Genomic DNA, 16,808 nt, shown 5'->3' on the forward strand with positions numbered 1-16,808 from the left:
GTTACCAAGAATATTGTTTATAGGATAATATTGTGAATCTCTTTATTCACCTCTTTATAAAATAAAAAAACAAAATTTGTATACATTATTGTAAAATAAAAAACTCAAACTGTTCTTTTATAAACCAAACTGATATATAATTCCGTTGTAATTGTAAAATTTAAACCCAACCACCTCATTTGTAAACCTAAACCGATATCAAATTTTGTTCTAATTATAAAATCTAAACTTTAACCACCTCATTTGTAAATCCAAACCGACATACTATTTTGTTTAAATTGTAAAATCTATACCCTAACCACCTCATTTGTAAACACAAACCGACATATAATTTCGTTTTAATTGTAAAATCTAAATCATAACCACCTTATTTGTAAACATAAACCAACATATAATTTCGTTTTTATTGTAAAATCTAAATCTTAATCACTTTATTTGTAAACTTAAACTGATATATAATTTCGTTCTAATTGTAAAATCGAAATTATAATTCTCATTTATAAATTCAAACCGATATATAAACTTGTTTAGTTGTTAAATTTAAACTAAATTAATATTCAACTATTTTCTTAATTAAAAGTTGTTTAACTGATTTGTTTTACTTTTCAATTTAATTTAGATTTATTTTTTTAAATGAAATATTAGATGAAATATTCTGATTGCTTGAAACGAGAGGAGATGAATACAAGTATTTTTCTTGTTTATATTGACCACACGTCCGTAAACAAAAAAGTCAAAACAAAAAAGTCTCAACCGGCGGCAAAGAGGTAAAGGCTCTCTGTTCTACGGTAGTTGGGTTTCATTTGGAAACAGTGACGTTCAAGTACGTGTCACGGCTATGGGGAATTTATTTCAGAATCGTGAGGGATCTTCCACTTCTCATCTCACAGCTCCTCTGGCTTTCAAAGGCAATCAGAAACAGGTTTGTTGATGATCTTTTGGTTGTAGCGTGGAAAAAAAAAACATCTCAACCTTTGACCTTTTAACATATGTTGCTATACGTACGATAGATTCTTTTACTTACTATATATAAATACTTGAATTCTCAAATGCTTGGTAGATTGGACAGGGTCGTGAGAGAGAAGTGTTTACACACTTTGTGTCACTTCCGTTAGCTACATATCCTGAGTTGAAGAAAAAACTTGAGGCTTTTCAGAATTCTATATTGGGTAACAACAATGATACTAAGATTCTTCCACTCAAGTTTCAAAATACTTTAGCTCGTAAGTCCAAAAACAGAGGAAATAATGAATTAATGAGTTTCTAGTGTATAGAACTTGTTTTAATGACATGCCCTTTTAATATTGGACAGAGATGGGAATCGAAAAATCGATTTTTGTTTCGCCCAAAACTTTCCATTTGACTGTGGTAATGTTAAAGTTAGAGAACAATGAATCTGTGGTCAAAGCTCAGAATATTCTTAAGGTATATTATTAATTTCCTCTGTATTAAGAGATATAGTATGCTTCTTTATCTTCTACGATTGCTTTGATGATTGAGGTGTTGTCTTTTTTTTTTTTCTTCTGAAAATCAGAGTATTTCTCCTAATGTGAGGCAGGCTTTGAAGAACCGACCTGTCTTCACTAGACTCAGGGGATTGGTAAGATGACACATATTGCATTACTACATTTTAGTGGCTTTGAAACATAGTCTTTGACTCAATCCCAAATGGTCTGCTATGTGTTTATCTTTTTTTTTGTTTTTCTTGTTAAGGAATGTATGAATGGATCTTTAGACAAAACCCGCGTTCTCTATGCTCCTGTTGAAGAAGTTGGGCATGAGGGTCGCCTGCTAAGCGCTTGTCGTATCCTAATTAATATCTCTAAGAGCTTATTTTTACTTGACCAAACACATGACTTCAAAATTTCTATGCAAGAGCTTTAATTTTGAACTCTTCACTACAACAAATATTCACATTGATAGCACATGACTATAGCTCATTTTTCACAACTGCTATGAAAGAGTAACTATTTTTTCGATTACTCTATAATAGCACTAAAATAATGCAAAGAAACAAAATCATTGGGGGGAACCTAAAATCACATATTCCGCCAACATTTGCTCGAAAATATTGACTTAAGCGCTATAACTTAGAAAATATTCACTTAAGCGCCATAACTTTTCCTTTCTTTTACATTGGTTTGGAGAAAAAAAAAAAAAAAAGGTTTGGACAAAAAAAAAAACAGTTCCTGAGGAAACCATCTTCTCCTCCATCCATCATCCTCGCAGATCTACTCCGCCACTATTGCTGAACCGTCTCTCCCACCCTCTTTCATCTTATCCTTCTCATCCATCTCCCATTCCGTCGACCCAGCTCACCCAAACCCTAAATCGAAATTTTGGTTGATTTAGGGTTTATGCCTCATCTTCCTTGTCTCTCTCTCACCTTGTTGGCTCTCTCAATGAGGAGCTTGATTCCGATTTAGGGTTTATGCTCATCGTCCTCATTTCTCCTTTTCTCTCTCCGTAGCCAGCCATTACCATGGCTTCTCGAGCTATACTCGATTATGTATCAACTCACTCCTACTTACACCAGGTCTCTCTCACTTCTGATTCAATTTTCTTTGTTTGATTTTCTTTTGTTGGTTGAATTGTGTTTTGAATTTTTGGTTTGATTGTGTTTTTAAAGATTCGATTTGGTGCTCTTCTGTGGGAGTAAGAAGGAGAAGCTCTTGAATCTTTGAACCTTTCGTCTCTCATCTCAAATTCGCTAGAGATCAGATCTCTAGAGGCGGTTACTCCATCTTTCTTCATCCTCCTTCTTCTCACTCTCCTTGGATTACCAAATCCACTTTTGATCGGTAATTTCAATTCCCTGAATCCCGATTCTTCAATTTTTTTGTTGACAATTTCTAAATTCAGATTCTAATTATGTCAAATTGTTGCTGATTACGTTTCTTTGAATTTGTAGATTTGTGAGATTTGTAAACACGCCTGTGATTATCGAGAGATTTGCTACTCTGGAGAAAGAAATTGAGCATTCTATTCAAGCTAATGAAATTGCCAATGCTGCTGCTGATGCTGAGCAATTACAAACACAAATGGTGATGCTAATTCTGGAGTAAGTAGTAATCTAAGGAAGTTGAAAGAGTCATTCAAGGTAAACTTGTGGTTTCGAGTTGTATTGTGTCTTCTTAAAACACGGAGGATATTGCTTCTGTAGGATTCCGATAAGTTTTGGTGGTTGCAGAGAAAGTCGTGCAGTAGATATAGAGTCACTATGTGTTCTAGCCGGAAAGCTGGTCTGGTCTGTTTGCATTGATCTTCACATTTGGACTATGGAGGGTAGCTTTACTTGGCTGCATTTCTTCTTCATGTGTACGTTCTTGTTGTAACAATGATCTTTTATGTGTATTTTGTTGCTCACTCTCTAATATGAACTTGGTTTTTTTTTTCAGAGCCCAAGTTGTTGTAAAGGAGATTGAAAAGTTATTTTTTTCAGAAAACCACATGTTAGAATATTTCATTACATTTATATGACACCTCTTGTCTTCTAACTCTCTGAATCTTTGACGAATTAGAGATATGGTGCAAGGCAGTGCAAGTGTGGATCGGAGGACCTTGCTCTGTCCATGACATCAACTCTTGCTCTCTCTCGGAACAACCTGTAAGTGGTAACATTTTTTTCATTCTTCTTCTTATCTGAGTCATTGCTTGACCTACTTAGTAGGAGTTGCTCATGCTTCATTTGATATGTTTCATATGTACTCTTTCATATGTTTCAATCTACTCTTTAGTTATTTAATTCGCATATCTACAGGCCAAAGAAAACTTACAAGGATCCCGACGGTGGAAGGCAACGGTTCTTACTGGAACTTGAATTCATTCAATGTCTTGCCAATCCTACTTACATCCACTGTTAGTTTCTCTTCTTCTTTTCCCTTCTATAGTTTATGAGGATTCGTTCTAGGGTTTAGTCTTTGTGCTTTTTTAAGTGTTTGCCCTTATCCTTTGGGTTCTGCTGTTTTGTAGACCTGGCACAGAATCGGTATTTTGAAGATGAAGCATTTATTGAATACTTGAACTATCATCAATATTGGCAGCGACCAGAGTACATCAAGTTCATAAAGTGAACTAGTAGCTGTTCATTGGACTGTTTCAAGAAACGCTAAGTGAGCAGCTAAAAGAGAGCCTTTGCTACAAGTAAGAAAGGCTTGGATGGGTTACATGTACATGTCAAATAGTGTTTCAATTCTTTTTAGTGTTAGTTTTATTTTATTTAAGACTTGGTGACATGTAAGACTTATTTTGGTTAATGTAATTTTTGTTATGTATGTTGATTATTTTATGAAATGTAAAAATATAAATATATTTAAATAAATTTTGAAAAAAAAATTATAATAACAAATAAAACAGCATGAATTTTGTGATCCAATACAATATATTATAGCATTCGATTAGTGCTATGATATAATTACGGTAAAAACTCCTAACATAGCGTGTAAAATGTCTTACAACATTATCTTTAAAATTTTGAAAAACAAGATTACATAGTATTATACCATAGCATACGAATTTTGCGCTATCATATGTGAGGTACCTACAATAACAGTGGCCTAACATAGCATTTGTAAAAGAGCTATGAATTACATATTATAGCGTTTCTCTCGTGCTAACAATATACATATTTGTTGTAGTGCTTTGACTCTCTAGTTCAGATGTTATAATTGATGCATTTGTAAATGCTGGATTTGTTGGTAAAGACGCAAAGTCACGCTTGAAGGTAATGCTGCAAACTCTCCTATTGGTTTTACTAGGACAAAGAAAGTGATCCATTGAAAAAAAAACATTAATTCTCTTTACTTCTCCTACATGCTTGTTCCGTATTTTGCAGCTACATGCCACAGTGATGAATGCAAGCTACAGAAAAGATAAAAGCAAAAAGATGGATACTTTTGATGCGCGAGAGATACACAAAGAGTTTGGGAACAAGGATTGGGGAACATATTTAATCAGAGAAGCTCATATCTCACAACGCTTTAAATATGACCCGAATGGTTACTTCCATTGCTGCGCTTCACTACCTTTTCCACATAAGTGACATTGCAAACAATCAAATCTCCTCCACATGTTTTGTTGTATGAAAAATTGATGTTTTCTCGGAGAAAACTATGATCAGTGTTGGTACATATGTCAATATGTAACTGTTTCTATCTAATGTGCATGTGTCACAGCAATTGGTAACACAAAGGGTTGTAACTTGTGTTTGTAAAAATATGATAGTTTTGGACAGTGTATAGTATTGTAATGTACACATTTGCTAGCTAGACTTGACAATATACTTAGGGGTCATAACAAAGATTTGAAAGTATATGGTAAAATATAATAATTTCTGGAAATAATGGGGGGTTAGTAGTAAATAGTCGTAAATACTAGCGGAACAAAAATTTATCTGACGGCGGCTGATCACCGGAAGAGGAGGAGAGTAAGATGTTAACTTGCAGGACTCTGCTTAGGTTCGTTCTCTCTTTCAAATAAAAATTGATTCTTTCTTCTAAATTCGATAATTTAATATCAATTCAACAGAACCCAAAACTTAATTTTCTCCCTTTTGTGGGTTGGATTAAAAAAATCGTGAAAAGTGTTTGATTCTGCCTTGCTTGCTTCTGTTTGTTTTGGTAATTTCCTAGGATTGATCGTGTATTCGGGTTTACGAGTAGATGTTTTCGATCGAAGTCGGTAAAGTTCAATACTTTGTTGTCTCCTTGGCATTTGTTAGTACTGTAGTTTTTAGGAAGTGTAATCTTTATAAGTGCTCTGAGATTGTTTTGAACTTTTGATGTTTTGTGGTGGCTACACCACTTCAACGTGGCAGGAATCTTTTAGTATCTTGAGCTATAGGGTAAGTGAGAAGAGTGTCATGGATGAATTCAAGAAGCAGAAGAAGATGGTAAATTTAGTGTGGAGACCTATCTCCACTCAATCCTCTTCAGTTATTGCAGGCTAGCATCTTTTACTTTTAGGCTGTTTAATTGTATGGTTTTGTTCAGATTTAAAAACATTGCTTTCTTATGATGAGACAGAAGCTGGAAATGATGTCCGAGAAGCAGCTCAGTGTAGCAAATCAAGTGATGTTTCTGAAGAAGTTATTGAAGGAGGAAGGAGTGAGACAGCCTCAGTTGTATCCGCTGGAAAGCATTCAGTTTCTCTTGAGGTCCTTTTTTGTATATGTTACTTGAAGTTTCTTGTTTCAACTACTTTAACTGACTTTTGTGTGATTGGTTTTAGGTTGGGGCTTCTTTGATTAAGTTCATTAGAGGGAAAGAGTAAGATTTGTTCTAGTTTCTTAATCATATACTTCGAGGCTTTCTTCAACCCCGCATGTCTCTATGTGCTAATGGGTTTGCATTCTTTGCAAAAGAGGAACTACGCAGATGAAACTTGAAGAGGAAATGGGAGTGAAGATCATTCTTCCATCATCAAGGAATGAAGACCACATCAGTAAGTTTTTGAAAGCAACTGTAATGTATATAACTTGATGTCTATGCCCTTAAACCTGGCTGGCTGACTAGCTACCATTTTCCAACTCATTTTTGTTCAACAATTGTATCCTTTGTCTTTGCAGTCATTGAAGGTGGTTCAGTGGACTGTGTGACTAAAGCTTCAGAAAGAATAGAGACCATTATCGATGAGGTTCCTTATTATTTCACTTTGATCCTTAGTATCATGCTTGGCCTTTTCTTTTCCTTTTCCTTTTTGTTCTCCTTTTTTTCCTTTCTGATTCTGCGCATTGAAACTCACATTCTAGGTTGTACGGAGTCCGAGTCTTGATTACTCACACTTTGTATCACTTCCATTAGCCATACACCCTGAGTTAGTTGAAAAGCTAGTGAACTTTCAGAACTCTATACTCGGAAACAATAGCATAGCTGGTGATGAACAAGATGACCAAGCTGATAGATCAACCACAAGTGTGGCGGTTGATCTAAAAGCTAATAGTGAAACAAACCAGGTCAATGTGGATATCAAGAGCATACCAATTGTCAGTTACCCGCCTAAGGCCAAAGCAAAGTCATCTACTTTATTGGGTAAGAAAATTACTAAAATCATTGAATCTGAGATAGAAAACTTGGTCTCTCTTCTATAGTCAATAAATTCTATGCGTTGACAGACTTGGGGATTGAGAAGTCCATTTTTATTAAGCCGACTACTTTTCACTTGACTGTGCTTATGCTCAAGTTATGGAACAAAGATCGTGTCAATGCAGCGCGTGATATTCTAAAGGTAATTTCTTTTTTAAGAAATGGTTTCATTCATTTAGAAATGCTTCACGAATTTGAGTGTTTTCAATTCTTAAATCCAGAGTATATCTCCTAGCGTGATGGACGCTTTGGATAACAGACCAATATTCATAAGACTTAAAGGATTGGTAAGATGATACATCATCCTTGGCTTTATTTATATTTTTTACGATTCATTTTGTGGTATATTGTCATTTTGTGGTATCTTCTTAAGGACTGTATGAGAGGACCATTGGCCAAGGCTCGTGTGATTTATGTTCCCGTTGAAGAAATTGGCGATGAAGGCCGGCTTTTACGTGCCTGTCGTATCCTTGTTATTAGTAGGATAAATGTTATTTTTTTATCACTTATCAGTGGGGCATAGTTTAGATTAAGGCTTTAGTGTATGTGCTTTTGATTTTCTTAATCCCAAGCTTAGAAGTTATTACTGATGCATTTGTGAAAGCTGGGCTTGTTCTCGAGAAAGATGCTAAGCAGAGCTTGAAGGTAAGAGCTTTCTGGTGAGATGGTTGCAGCCACTTTAATTTTTTTGGCTGAAAGCTCAAAACTAATGGACTTGAAAGTGCTTTGGTTTACTTTATTTTTCCATTCGTTTTTGTTTGCAGCTGCACGCGACCGTGATGAATGCGAGGCACAGGAAAAGGAGGTGATTGATTCCCAATTCCAGGTTTATGTTCAGATAAAAAGGAAACAAAACTCTGATTATTAGGAAAAAAATATAACTTGTGTTCTCAGAAAGGACAATAGGAAGAGGATGGAGACGTTTGATGCAAGAGAGATACACAAACAGTTTGGAAATGAAGATTGGGGAGAATATCTGATCCGAGAAGCTCATCTCTCACAGCGATTTGTGTTCGACCAGAACGGTTATTACCGTTGCTGTGCGTCAATACCATTTCCAGGAGAGCACAGAGCCTGAGATGAAACATGGAACCCGTCACAGTCTTAAAATCTCAAGCTTTTTCACAGGTTTTTTTGGTCCCAACAACATTAATAATCTCGCTGTTTCGTATTAATAAATCAGTATGCGGAGTTGTATGAACACTTACCACCAGTGACAACTTTGAGAGAGAAGCAAATAAAATTGTAAGTTAAAACTTCATAATAATATAATTGAGTCCAAGATTTGTAGGATATGATATCAATATTTGTACCGAGTCCCAAGATCCCAATTCCCTCCAAGTAGTAGTAACACATCAAAATAAATAAAAAGAAATAAGTAGCTCGGATGCCACACACACCATGTGGGGATCCTTCATTAGCTCGAACCGAAATCTCAGTTCGTGCTCTTGACAAACTCCAAGAAGTTGAATAGTGTGTGTGGTTATGGCATATTGAAGACACGCTTATAGAGGGTATCACACCAACTAACAACTCTACTCACAATCGAGCAGACTTAGACTCACTTCTCACACAATTTCAAGAACTTTTTTGTGACCCCGTCTTATTTCCTTTTCCTTGGAGATTGCTTGTTTAGATTTTATTATAAATATGGATGCAGTCTCGTATGTGAGAGGCATCCAAGCAATTGAGAGCTTTGGAGGTTTTATCGGATTATTCCGAGGGAGAGAATTGTTCTCTTTGGGTTTTGTCAAGATACTGCACTGTTATTACACGTACGCAGAGCAGTGACTACCTCTTAATAAAATGGGCAAATGCTCTAAACCACAGTTTATGTCATAATCTTATAAACCACATTACTCAACAATCTTCTTAAAATTGATACTCTAAAAAAGTCATTTTACAAGGTTTCTCTAATATATCTAACATTTATCATTATTTTCTTTGTTTGGTTGTAGATCTTGATCTCAAATATATTTTGGGCTTTTGTTTTTATTTTTTAGACTATATTGTTAACCATTGAACATATTGATATAAATTTTTGTCCAAAGCCTCTAAATCTCTGAGCATGATACTGCTTACACGGTAAAAAAAAAAGTTCTTAATAAACACATGTACATTGAACGAAAAATAGTTAATTACAGTAAAACTTCTGTAAATTAATAATGTTGGGATCATGACATTTTATTAATTTATAGTGATATTAATTTATCTATAAATTAATAATTATTAATATATATATATATATATATATATATATATATAAAATTTTAAAATTCTTAAAACTTATGTATTGAGACAATTTTAGCAAAATAAGAGTAGACTTTCAAATGTTACAAATGTTATGGTTTTAAAATTGAATTTGTAATATTTAGACAAAATTATTGACAATAAATTACAAATACTATAAACTAATTCACTTATACATATGACATACATAAACTCAATTTTTTTGAATAATAATATCAATTGTTATATTTTAAAGTTTATAAAGCTATCAAAATGAAAATAATGCACATCTCGAAATTGAAAACTTCAAAAATCTTTAGCTATTTTTATGACTTGTTATATAGAATTTTATATTATTATAGTTTGAATCTACAACATAACAATTGTTTTATAGATATAAGCTTTAAGAGAAAATTCAAAATTTCAAACCATATATTATTATGAAAGCATATATATATATATTTACATGATTATTAATTTATAATATTATTGGGAGTATATTTCACATGGAGATTTCAAAAAAAAAATATTATCTTATTGAATTTTGTTACTTTTTATACTGATCCCATTTGGGATCAACATTTATTGATTAATAATGTTTATTAATTTATAAAGTATTATTTTATAGAGGTTTTACTATATTAGTTTAAGAGCAGCTTAATTAGTAAACTGAACTAATAATTCACGTCAACAGATCTAAATTTGGAAAGATTCGTGGGCGTAGAGGCAAGACAACGAAAATCAAGCTTATTAAACTCGTAAGATTTGTATAATTCCACCGGCCTACAACCAATCACAAAGCCATTGTTGTTATAGATAAACTATATTTAAGGTTATCATCCACCTATTTAAGCTTAAGAAACGAGTGTCTGATATATAATTAATTAGACGAGAATAATGATTCAGATGTAATCTAAATGGCCCTTGGCGTATTTGGTAAGGTGACAGCAATGATGAACCTTGCAACCAACGATGTATTGAGTTTCTTGAATTAGTAAGAACCACAAGAGTTGTATAACCCAAAAGTAAAAAAAAGAACCATAAGAGTTTATAAAAGTGTATAGACGTAAAACATCACACATGTCACTACAATTAAACATAACATAATAACATATGATTGGTTTTTATAAAATTGGCTAAAAGTGGTTGCATAACTTTTGATTAGAGAATACATCGCAACTAATACATAATATACATCTAACATAATATAATTGAGTGAACACCATTTTGTATTATATATGAATTACCAAATTATTTCTATCTATCGTGTTTTTTAATCATAAACCTTAAAAATGTTAGTAGAAATGAGGGACCTGAAGATTGAACTACTTAGATAAATTTCACGTTAATGAAGGTTAAGTTTGTTATAAGAAATTTGACACGTACGGTAATTTTTAGAAAATAAGTTAATGTCATTAGCATGGCAACTATTTTCTGGTAGCAACCCGATATCTCCTACCTCAGCAATAATTCATATTTCAAATTTCTCAAGTTCAAAGCAAGGATTTGATTGCTAGACAGTTTCTAGGTAGCATTGGATTCAATAAGAGAACAATGTACCAGATTGTGAATCAAACAATGTTGTACATTTAGCAAGAGAAAAAAAAAAAGATTGGTATATCAATGAATGTGATGGAGAATGTTCATCGAAGAGGAAAATAATGGAGGGACCCAAAAATAACATTGTTGAAATGGAATATAATCATAAATGAGTCACATCTTTAAAAATCTGATCAAATCACTGGGGAAAAAAATTTAAAGATCATGTCACATGCAACCAGTAACCACAATCATATTTTGGCCGGTCTTACACCCATACACATTGTTTACAGCTCACACTTGTCCCTCCCTTAGGCTTTTGTTTGTATCCATTTGTTTTCTTCTCTCACTACTCTAATCTCATCTTTATGTTTATCCTTTTTGAACTTTTGAAGCTACTCTGTCCTTTGGGTCCACTCCCAACGACCTCTAATTTCAATCACTTTAAACCGGCCATATTACTTTAAACCGACCTTTTAGACTCGTAGGAAAATCCGATCCAAATTCTTGACTAATTTATAAGAAATACCGCCGCTATATTATGATAATGTTAAAAGAAAAAGTATTTTTGGGAAAAAAAATTGATCGATTTGTTTTCATTCAGGATTCACTGTTTTTTTGTGTGTAATACTCGAGTTACTTTGTATAGTTCAAATAATGAGAACATGAGAAGGACTATAAATGTGATTGGATTATGAATACGTATATCATATATGTATACATTATACATAGAATAAAATATATATGCATATGGTATATAACATATATTAAAATGTATTCATACAAAGGAATTGAGTATATTTTACGTAAAAATGTCATTATTTTAGCTTTTTTAAGCACCTTCCTAGCCCAAAATCACGAATAGATGTAGAGTAAAATGGCAACACATGAAATCATTTATTATAAGTCGTTTCCAACCGCACCACAAAAAAACTCATTAAGGATAGTAGTTTTATAATTTAAATTTTGTATTGAATATATGAAGTGTCTCTTATATAAAGAGAAGGGCATGCAACTGGTCTTATCATCTCCTTCATTAACAAAAAAAAATTATAACATTTTCTTCTTTATAAAAAATGTCTACCAACTTTGTTTAGATTAGTTGCCATATTTGCTATTAAAATCATTAAATCTCTTCATATTTTCTATTTATACATCATATTCTTATACATTAACATAGATATATTTTTAAGTCATATATTTATACATCAGATTTTTTAAAACATATTCTTTTTCTAGAGATTTGAAGAAAATTATTTTTTAAACATCAACACAGATATATTTTAAAATCATATTTTTAATCATATTTTTTATTCATTATAGTTTTATAAAATATATTTCCGGAAAAATATTTTTAAAAATCATATTTTAATACATAATATTTTTATAAATCATATTTTAAATATTTTTTTTTAAATCGTATTTTTAAATTATATTTTTATACATTATATTGTTTTATAAATATGATTTATAAAAATATTATGTATTAAAATATGATTTTAAAAAAAAAATATGATCATATTCTTTTTTTTAGAATAAAACTTAAGGTAATTTTTTATGGGGTTTTAGTATTTTTTACATAAATATTGTGTCAATCTAGTAATGAGATACTATAGTATGTCAATTGAGTTATTTTTACCCAAATTTGAAATTTGGGTCAATCTTGTGTATTTTCACTCATTTAAATTATGCAAGAATATTTGACCAAAAAAAAAAAAAATTATGCATGAATATATGAAGAGTCTCCTATATAAAGAGAATGACATGCAACAGGTCTTATCATCTCCTTCATTAACAAAAACAAAAACTTATAACATTTTCTTCTTTCCTCTACAACAATGGCTGGAGTTGCCTTTGGTTCTTTTGGTGATTCCTTCAGCTTGGCTTCTCTAAGAGCTTACCTCGCTGAGTTCATCTCCACTTTGCTCTTTGTTTTCGCTGGTGTTGGTTCTGCCATTGCCTACGGTTCGTAGACGCGTAGTTAAATAAATCTTAATAGTTTTCGTGAGTTGTAACAATTATTATTGGATCTAAAGACTAAATGAATATGTTACATTTGTATATATATAGCGAAGCTGACGTCCGACGCTGCTCTTGATACGCCGGGACTAGTGGCCATCGCGGTTTGCCATGGTTTTGCTCTCTTCGTGGCGGTTGCAATCGGAGCCAACATCTCTGGTGGCCACGTTAACCCAGCCGTCACTTTTGGTCTAGCCGTCGGTGGTCAAATCACAGTCATCACCGGAGTTTTCTACTGGATCGCTCAGCTTCTCGGCTCCACCGCCGCTTGCTTCCTCCTCAAATTCGTCACCGGCGGTTTGGTATGTTCTCTTGATCTCCAACTCTTACGTATAAAATAAAATCATAGCTCATCTTGCCTCGCACTACTCTAGGTCTACAAAACAACAACAAAAAAGAACTTTCAAGGTCAAACAAAAAATAAAATATTCTCCATGTTTTGAATAATATTTGTTTTTATGTTAGCCTTGTTAACTATATAGAGGACACATGGTTTGTTTAAAAGTTGGAAGTTATATAATATTGTAGGTTTTTGTCAATATATAATGAACATTATTAGATCTCCTTTCCACTAATATACAATTCTTGAGGCAGTTTAATTATTAAAAAAATAAAAACTAATGAACGAACGCTAAAACTATATGAAAAACGCAGGCGGTTCCAACCCACAGCGTTGGAGCTGGACTAGGAGCATTAGAAGGAGTAGTGATGGAGATCATCATCACCTTTGCTTTGGTCTACACCGTGTACGCCACTGCCGCTGATCCCAAGAAGGGTTCTCTCGGAACCATTGCTCCACTCGCCATTGGCCTTATCGTTGGTGCTAACATCCTCGCCGCCGGTCCATTCTCCGGTGGATCCATGAACCCAGCACGTTCCTTTGGACCAGCTGTTGCTGCCGGAGACTTCTCTGGTCACTGGGTTTACTGGGTGGGACCACTCATCGGTGGTGGACTTGCCGGACTTATCTACGGAAATGTTTTCATGAGCTCTTCCGAGCATGTTCCTCTTGACTCTGCTGATTTCTAAGCAAACAAGTGATGATTTCTTGATTCATGTTTCTGTGTTTGATTTCTTTGTCTCGATCTTTCTTGTTTGGTTTGGACTTTGTAATATTTATCCAATTTGTATGAATATCTTTCATTTAGTGGATGGCTGTCTTGGTTTTATTATTTTATAATAATCATTTAGTTTTGTTTAAATAGGGTAGTTGTATGGCTAATATTATCAACAAATATTATTAAAAATCGATCGTTACAAATTTGTGATATAGGAACAACACTAACAACTAACAGAACAATGACAAGAGTTTCACGTAGAAGTTTCGGGATCATCGTCATTAGGTATATTCTTAGGGATGTTCCATTCATGAGCTTTCCACTCTGGCAATTGTTGTATGACGACCTATGTATGTATGCCATAGTTTATCAATATCAATCAGTCACATGTATAGAAAATTATTATATAACAAAGATTAGAGAGAGAGAGGCTACCAATCCGGTCGAATCTGGATTTCCCACGTTGGTTTGACAAGCTAGTCTCCAATTTTTTGGCTTCTGTGAAAAATTAATTATTTGTTATACTATTTAACCAAATGATACAAGATTATTGTATACTAATACTATAAGATAAGAATCTACCCTTTTGAGTTTCTCCTTCTCAATGTCAGTTCGTGGATTTAGAAGCTCCTTTCCATTTACAATCTACAAATAACATCCATCATCAGGAGATAAATGTAGTTAGATGATAAACCATCATTTGAATTTTAAACTAAAGCCTTATTAGTTATTCATCAAGAAACTACTACTATAAGATACCTCGACCATGCAAGTAGCGCAAGTTCCTACTCCTGCGCAGTTTGACAAGGGCTTACTCTGCCAAATTAACACGTGAAAATGATACTCCGATCCAAACTAATTTGATTAAGAGAGAATTAATCAAATCCAGGGAGAGAAAAATATCATACGTAAGGACCATAGAGCTCGATGTTAGAATCCAACATTATANTAAATTTAGTTAGATGATAATTGATAAACCATCATTTGAATTTTAAAATAAAGCTTATTGATTATTCATTAAGAAACTACTATAAGATATGGTATGGTATTGGTATGTATACCTCGACCATGCAAGTAGCGCAAGTTCCTACTCCTGCGCAGTTTGACAAGGGCTTACTCTGCCAAATTAACACGTGAAAATTATACTCCAACCCAAACTAATTTGTTTAAGAGAATTAATCAAATCGAGGGTGAGAAAATATCATACATAAGGACCATAAAGCTCGATGTTAGAATCCAACATTATGTCTCTAAGTTTCTGTCCACCGCATGCTCTTCTCCAATGCACGTCCGGTGTTCCGTCCGGCAACAACACAGACTAACAAACATTATCCCCAATTTATTAGATTTCTATTATTAATTAATCATCCATTCAAAGTTCACCACAGAACACTAAACAATACACAATTTGCTCTAATCACTTCAAGGTTAATTGCTTTTTACTCACGATTTTGATTCATTCATGTTAACAATATAGATAATAACAAGAATATATATAATCGTCAAGAGTGAAGATCACTACTTACATGGACGAACGCAAAATCGACAGCAGGAGGTTCGTCATCGGGTTCATTTGCGGCTGGAGGTTGGCTCGCTGGTGCCGTGCTTATGGCTCGGATGGTTCCGGCTCTGGTGGCATTGTGTTTTGAGCGTAGGAAGTATGACTTTGCGTTACTAAGTTTGATCTTGTGGCTAAAGCTATGGTTTGGAGATAGCGAAGCTACTAAGCATGAACCATTCAACTGTACACTTCCCATAGTCTTGCTCTAGCTCTTTTCTAAAATTATAAAAAAATATAACCAATCAAAAAAAAAAAAAAAAGTTGGGTCTTTTAATTGGGATAATGTTTTATATGACTCCATGCGGTTTCTGTGGAAGTGAGTGGTGCTTCTTCTATCTCTTATCCAATATGCATAATCAAACATAATAAATAAGAAACACCCTTTTTTTTTTTTTTGATGAATGAAGAACTACTAAAAAGACTTAAACCTCCTAGATTCTGACCCCTCCACACTTTGCACTAGCATCACCTTCTACTTGAAAGATCTACTTGTATTACGACTCTATCTAAATATGTATCCTTTATATATTAATAGAGAAACATGTTGTTGAAAATATTGATTTGCTGTCGCCAGAACGATTTGGAGATCTAATTGTAATTAAACATCTCAAGATAAACATATTTACAAAAATAAGTCTTTTGATTTATTAAAATGTGTCATTAAAATATATAAGAAAATCTTTATTTCATTATTATTTACATAAATGTGTCATTAGAATATATAAGGTAATGCTTCTTTCTCTTAGTTTTTTAAAATGGAAGACTTCATCAACTATTTTAAAAAGAAAATACTTAATAATTTAATTATCATTTTCATAACATATTTAATTATTTAAAGTAATTACATTTCATAAACTATTAAAAAACTTATTCATCTACTTAACTTTTTGATATACAAAACTTATTCTCCGATTTTAAAAAATTTGATGATTATTTAAGTACTCCCTTTGTTTCACAATAAGTGTCATTTTGACACATTTCACACAAATTAAGAAAATATTAAAATATACATATATGCCCTTATTTCATAAATGTTTAATGGATCAATTTAGTCATAGATTAAAGGTAAAACTAGAATTTCTAATGAAAAAGATGCATTGAAAATATAAATTAGTGCATTAGAAATGTAAAATGACACTCTTTTTGAAACAAAAATAAAATTCTAAAATGACACTTTTTATGAAATAAATGGAGTATATACTAAAAATTAATTAATATAAGAATCTTAAAAATAAATAACATTATCACAATTATCACAATAATTAACATTATTTTCCAATTTCACGGGTGAAATATATTTTTTACACAAAATAATTAAAT

At 32.8% G+C, this 16,808-nt stretch overlaps 5 protein-coding genes and 1 long non-coding RNA gene across 7 annotated transcripts; 5 read left to right on the top strand and 1 right to left on the bottom strand.

Moving 5' to 3' along the window:
- Positions 750-2,530, top strand: LOC104745951. Its single transcript, XM_019237065.1, has 5 exons — positions 750-922; positions 1,061-1,223; positions 1,313-1,425; positions 1,535-1,600; positions 1,714-2,530. Exons 1-5 carry the CDS (start codon positions 839-841, stop codon positions 1,882-1,884), a joined length of 597 nt encoding a protein of 198 aa, XP_019092610.1. The 5' UTR covers positions 750-838; the 3' UTR covers positions 1,885-2,530.
- On the top strand, positions 2,636-3,290 carry LOC109129251. The gene is made up of 3 exons (XR_002035481.1): positions 2,636-2,801; positions 2,912-3,100; positions 3,191-3,290. It is a non-coding gene; the product is annotated as an uncharacterized LOC109129251 (long non-coding RNA).
- LOC104745950 (mediator of RNA polymerase II transcription subunit 31-like) lies at positions 3,324-4,223 on the top strand. The gene is made up of 3 exons (XM_019237071.1): positions 3,324-3,607; positions 3,761-3,858; positions 3,973-4,223. Exons 1-3 carry the CDS (start codon positions 3,573-3,575, stop codon positions 4,071-4,073), a joined length of 234 nt encoding a protein of 77 aa, XP_019092616.1. The 5' UTR covers positions 3,324-3,572; the 3' UTR covers positions 4,074-4,223.
- LOC104745952 lies at positions 5,348-8,366 on the top strand. Of its 2 annotated transcripts, XM_010467334.2 has the most exons (14): positions 5,348-5,456; positions 5,631-5,679; positions 5,816-5,942; positions 6,024-6,154; positions 6,229-6,266; positions 6,362-6,441; positions 6,566-6,633; positions 6,749-7,028; positions 7,112-7,224; positions 7,304-7,369; positions 7,456-7,546; positions 7,660-7,727; positions 7,847-7,887; positions 7,977-8,366. In XM_010467334.2, the coding sequence occupies exons 1-14, from the start codon at positions 5,431-5,433 to the stop codon at positions 8,158-8,160; spliced, it is 1,362 nt and encodes a 453-aa protein (XP_010465636.1). In that variant the 5' UTR covers positions 5,348-5,430; the 3' UTR covers positions 8,161-8,366. The 2 variants fall into 2 exon arrangements, with proteins under 2 accessions (XP_010465636.1, XP_010465637.1); XM_010467335.2 differs by lacking the exon at positions 5,631-5,679 and having other exon boundaries at positions 5,395-5,456.
- On the top strand, positions 12,627-14,036 carry LOC104745953 (aquaporin TIP2-1). The gene is made up of 3 exons (XM_010467336.2): positions 12,627-12,815; positions 12,921-13,171; positions 13,524-14,036. The coding sequence occupies exons 1-3, from the start codon at positions 12,689-12,691 to the stop codon at positions 13,896-13,898; spliced, it is 753 nt and encodes a 250-aa protein (XP_010465638.1). The 5' UTR covers positions 12,627-12,688; the 3' UTR covers positions 13,899-14,036.
- LOC104745954 (photosynthetic NDH subunit of subcomplex B 3, chloroplastic) lies at positions 14,080-15,754 on the bottom strand. Its single transcript, XM_010467337.2, has 6 exons — positions 15,454-15,754; positions 15,135-15,245; positions 14,989-15,045; positions 14,510-14,572; positions 14,363-14,425; positions 14,080-14,273 (listed from the first exon to the last, which is right to left on the bottom strand). The coding sequence occupies exons 1-6, from the start codon at positions 15,682-15,684 to the stop codon at positions 14,181-14,183; spliced, it is 618 nt and encodes a 205-aa protein (XP_010465639.1). The 5' UTR covers positions 15,685-15,754; the 3' UTR covers positions 14,080-14,180.

This window comes from Camelina sativa, chromosome 15, assembly GCF_000633955.1.
Source record: "Camelina sativa cultivar DH55 chromosome 15, Cs, whole genome shotgun sequence".
NCBI lineage: Eukaryota > Viridiplantae > Streptophyta > Magnoliopsida > Brassicales > Brassicaceae > Camelina > Camelina sativa.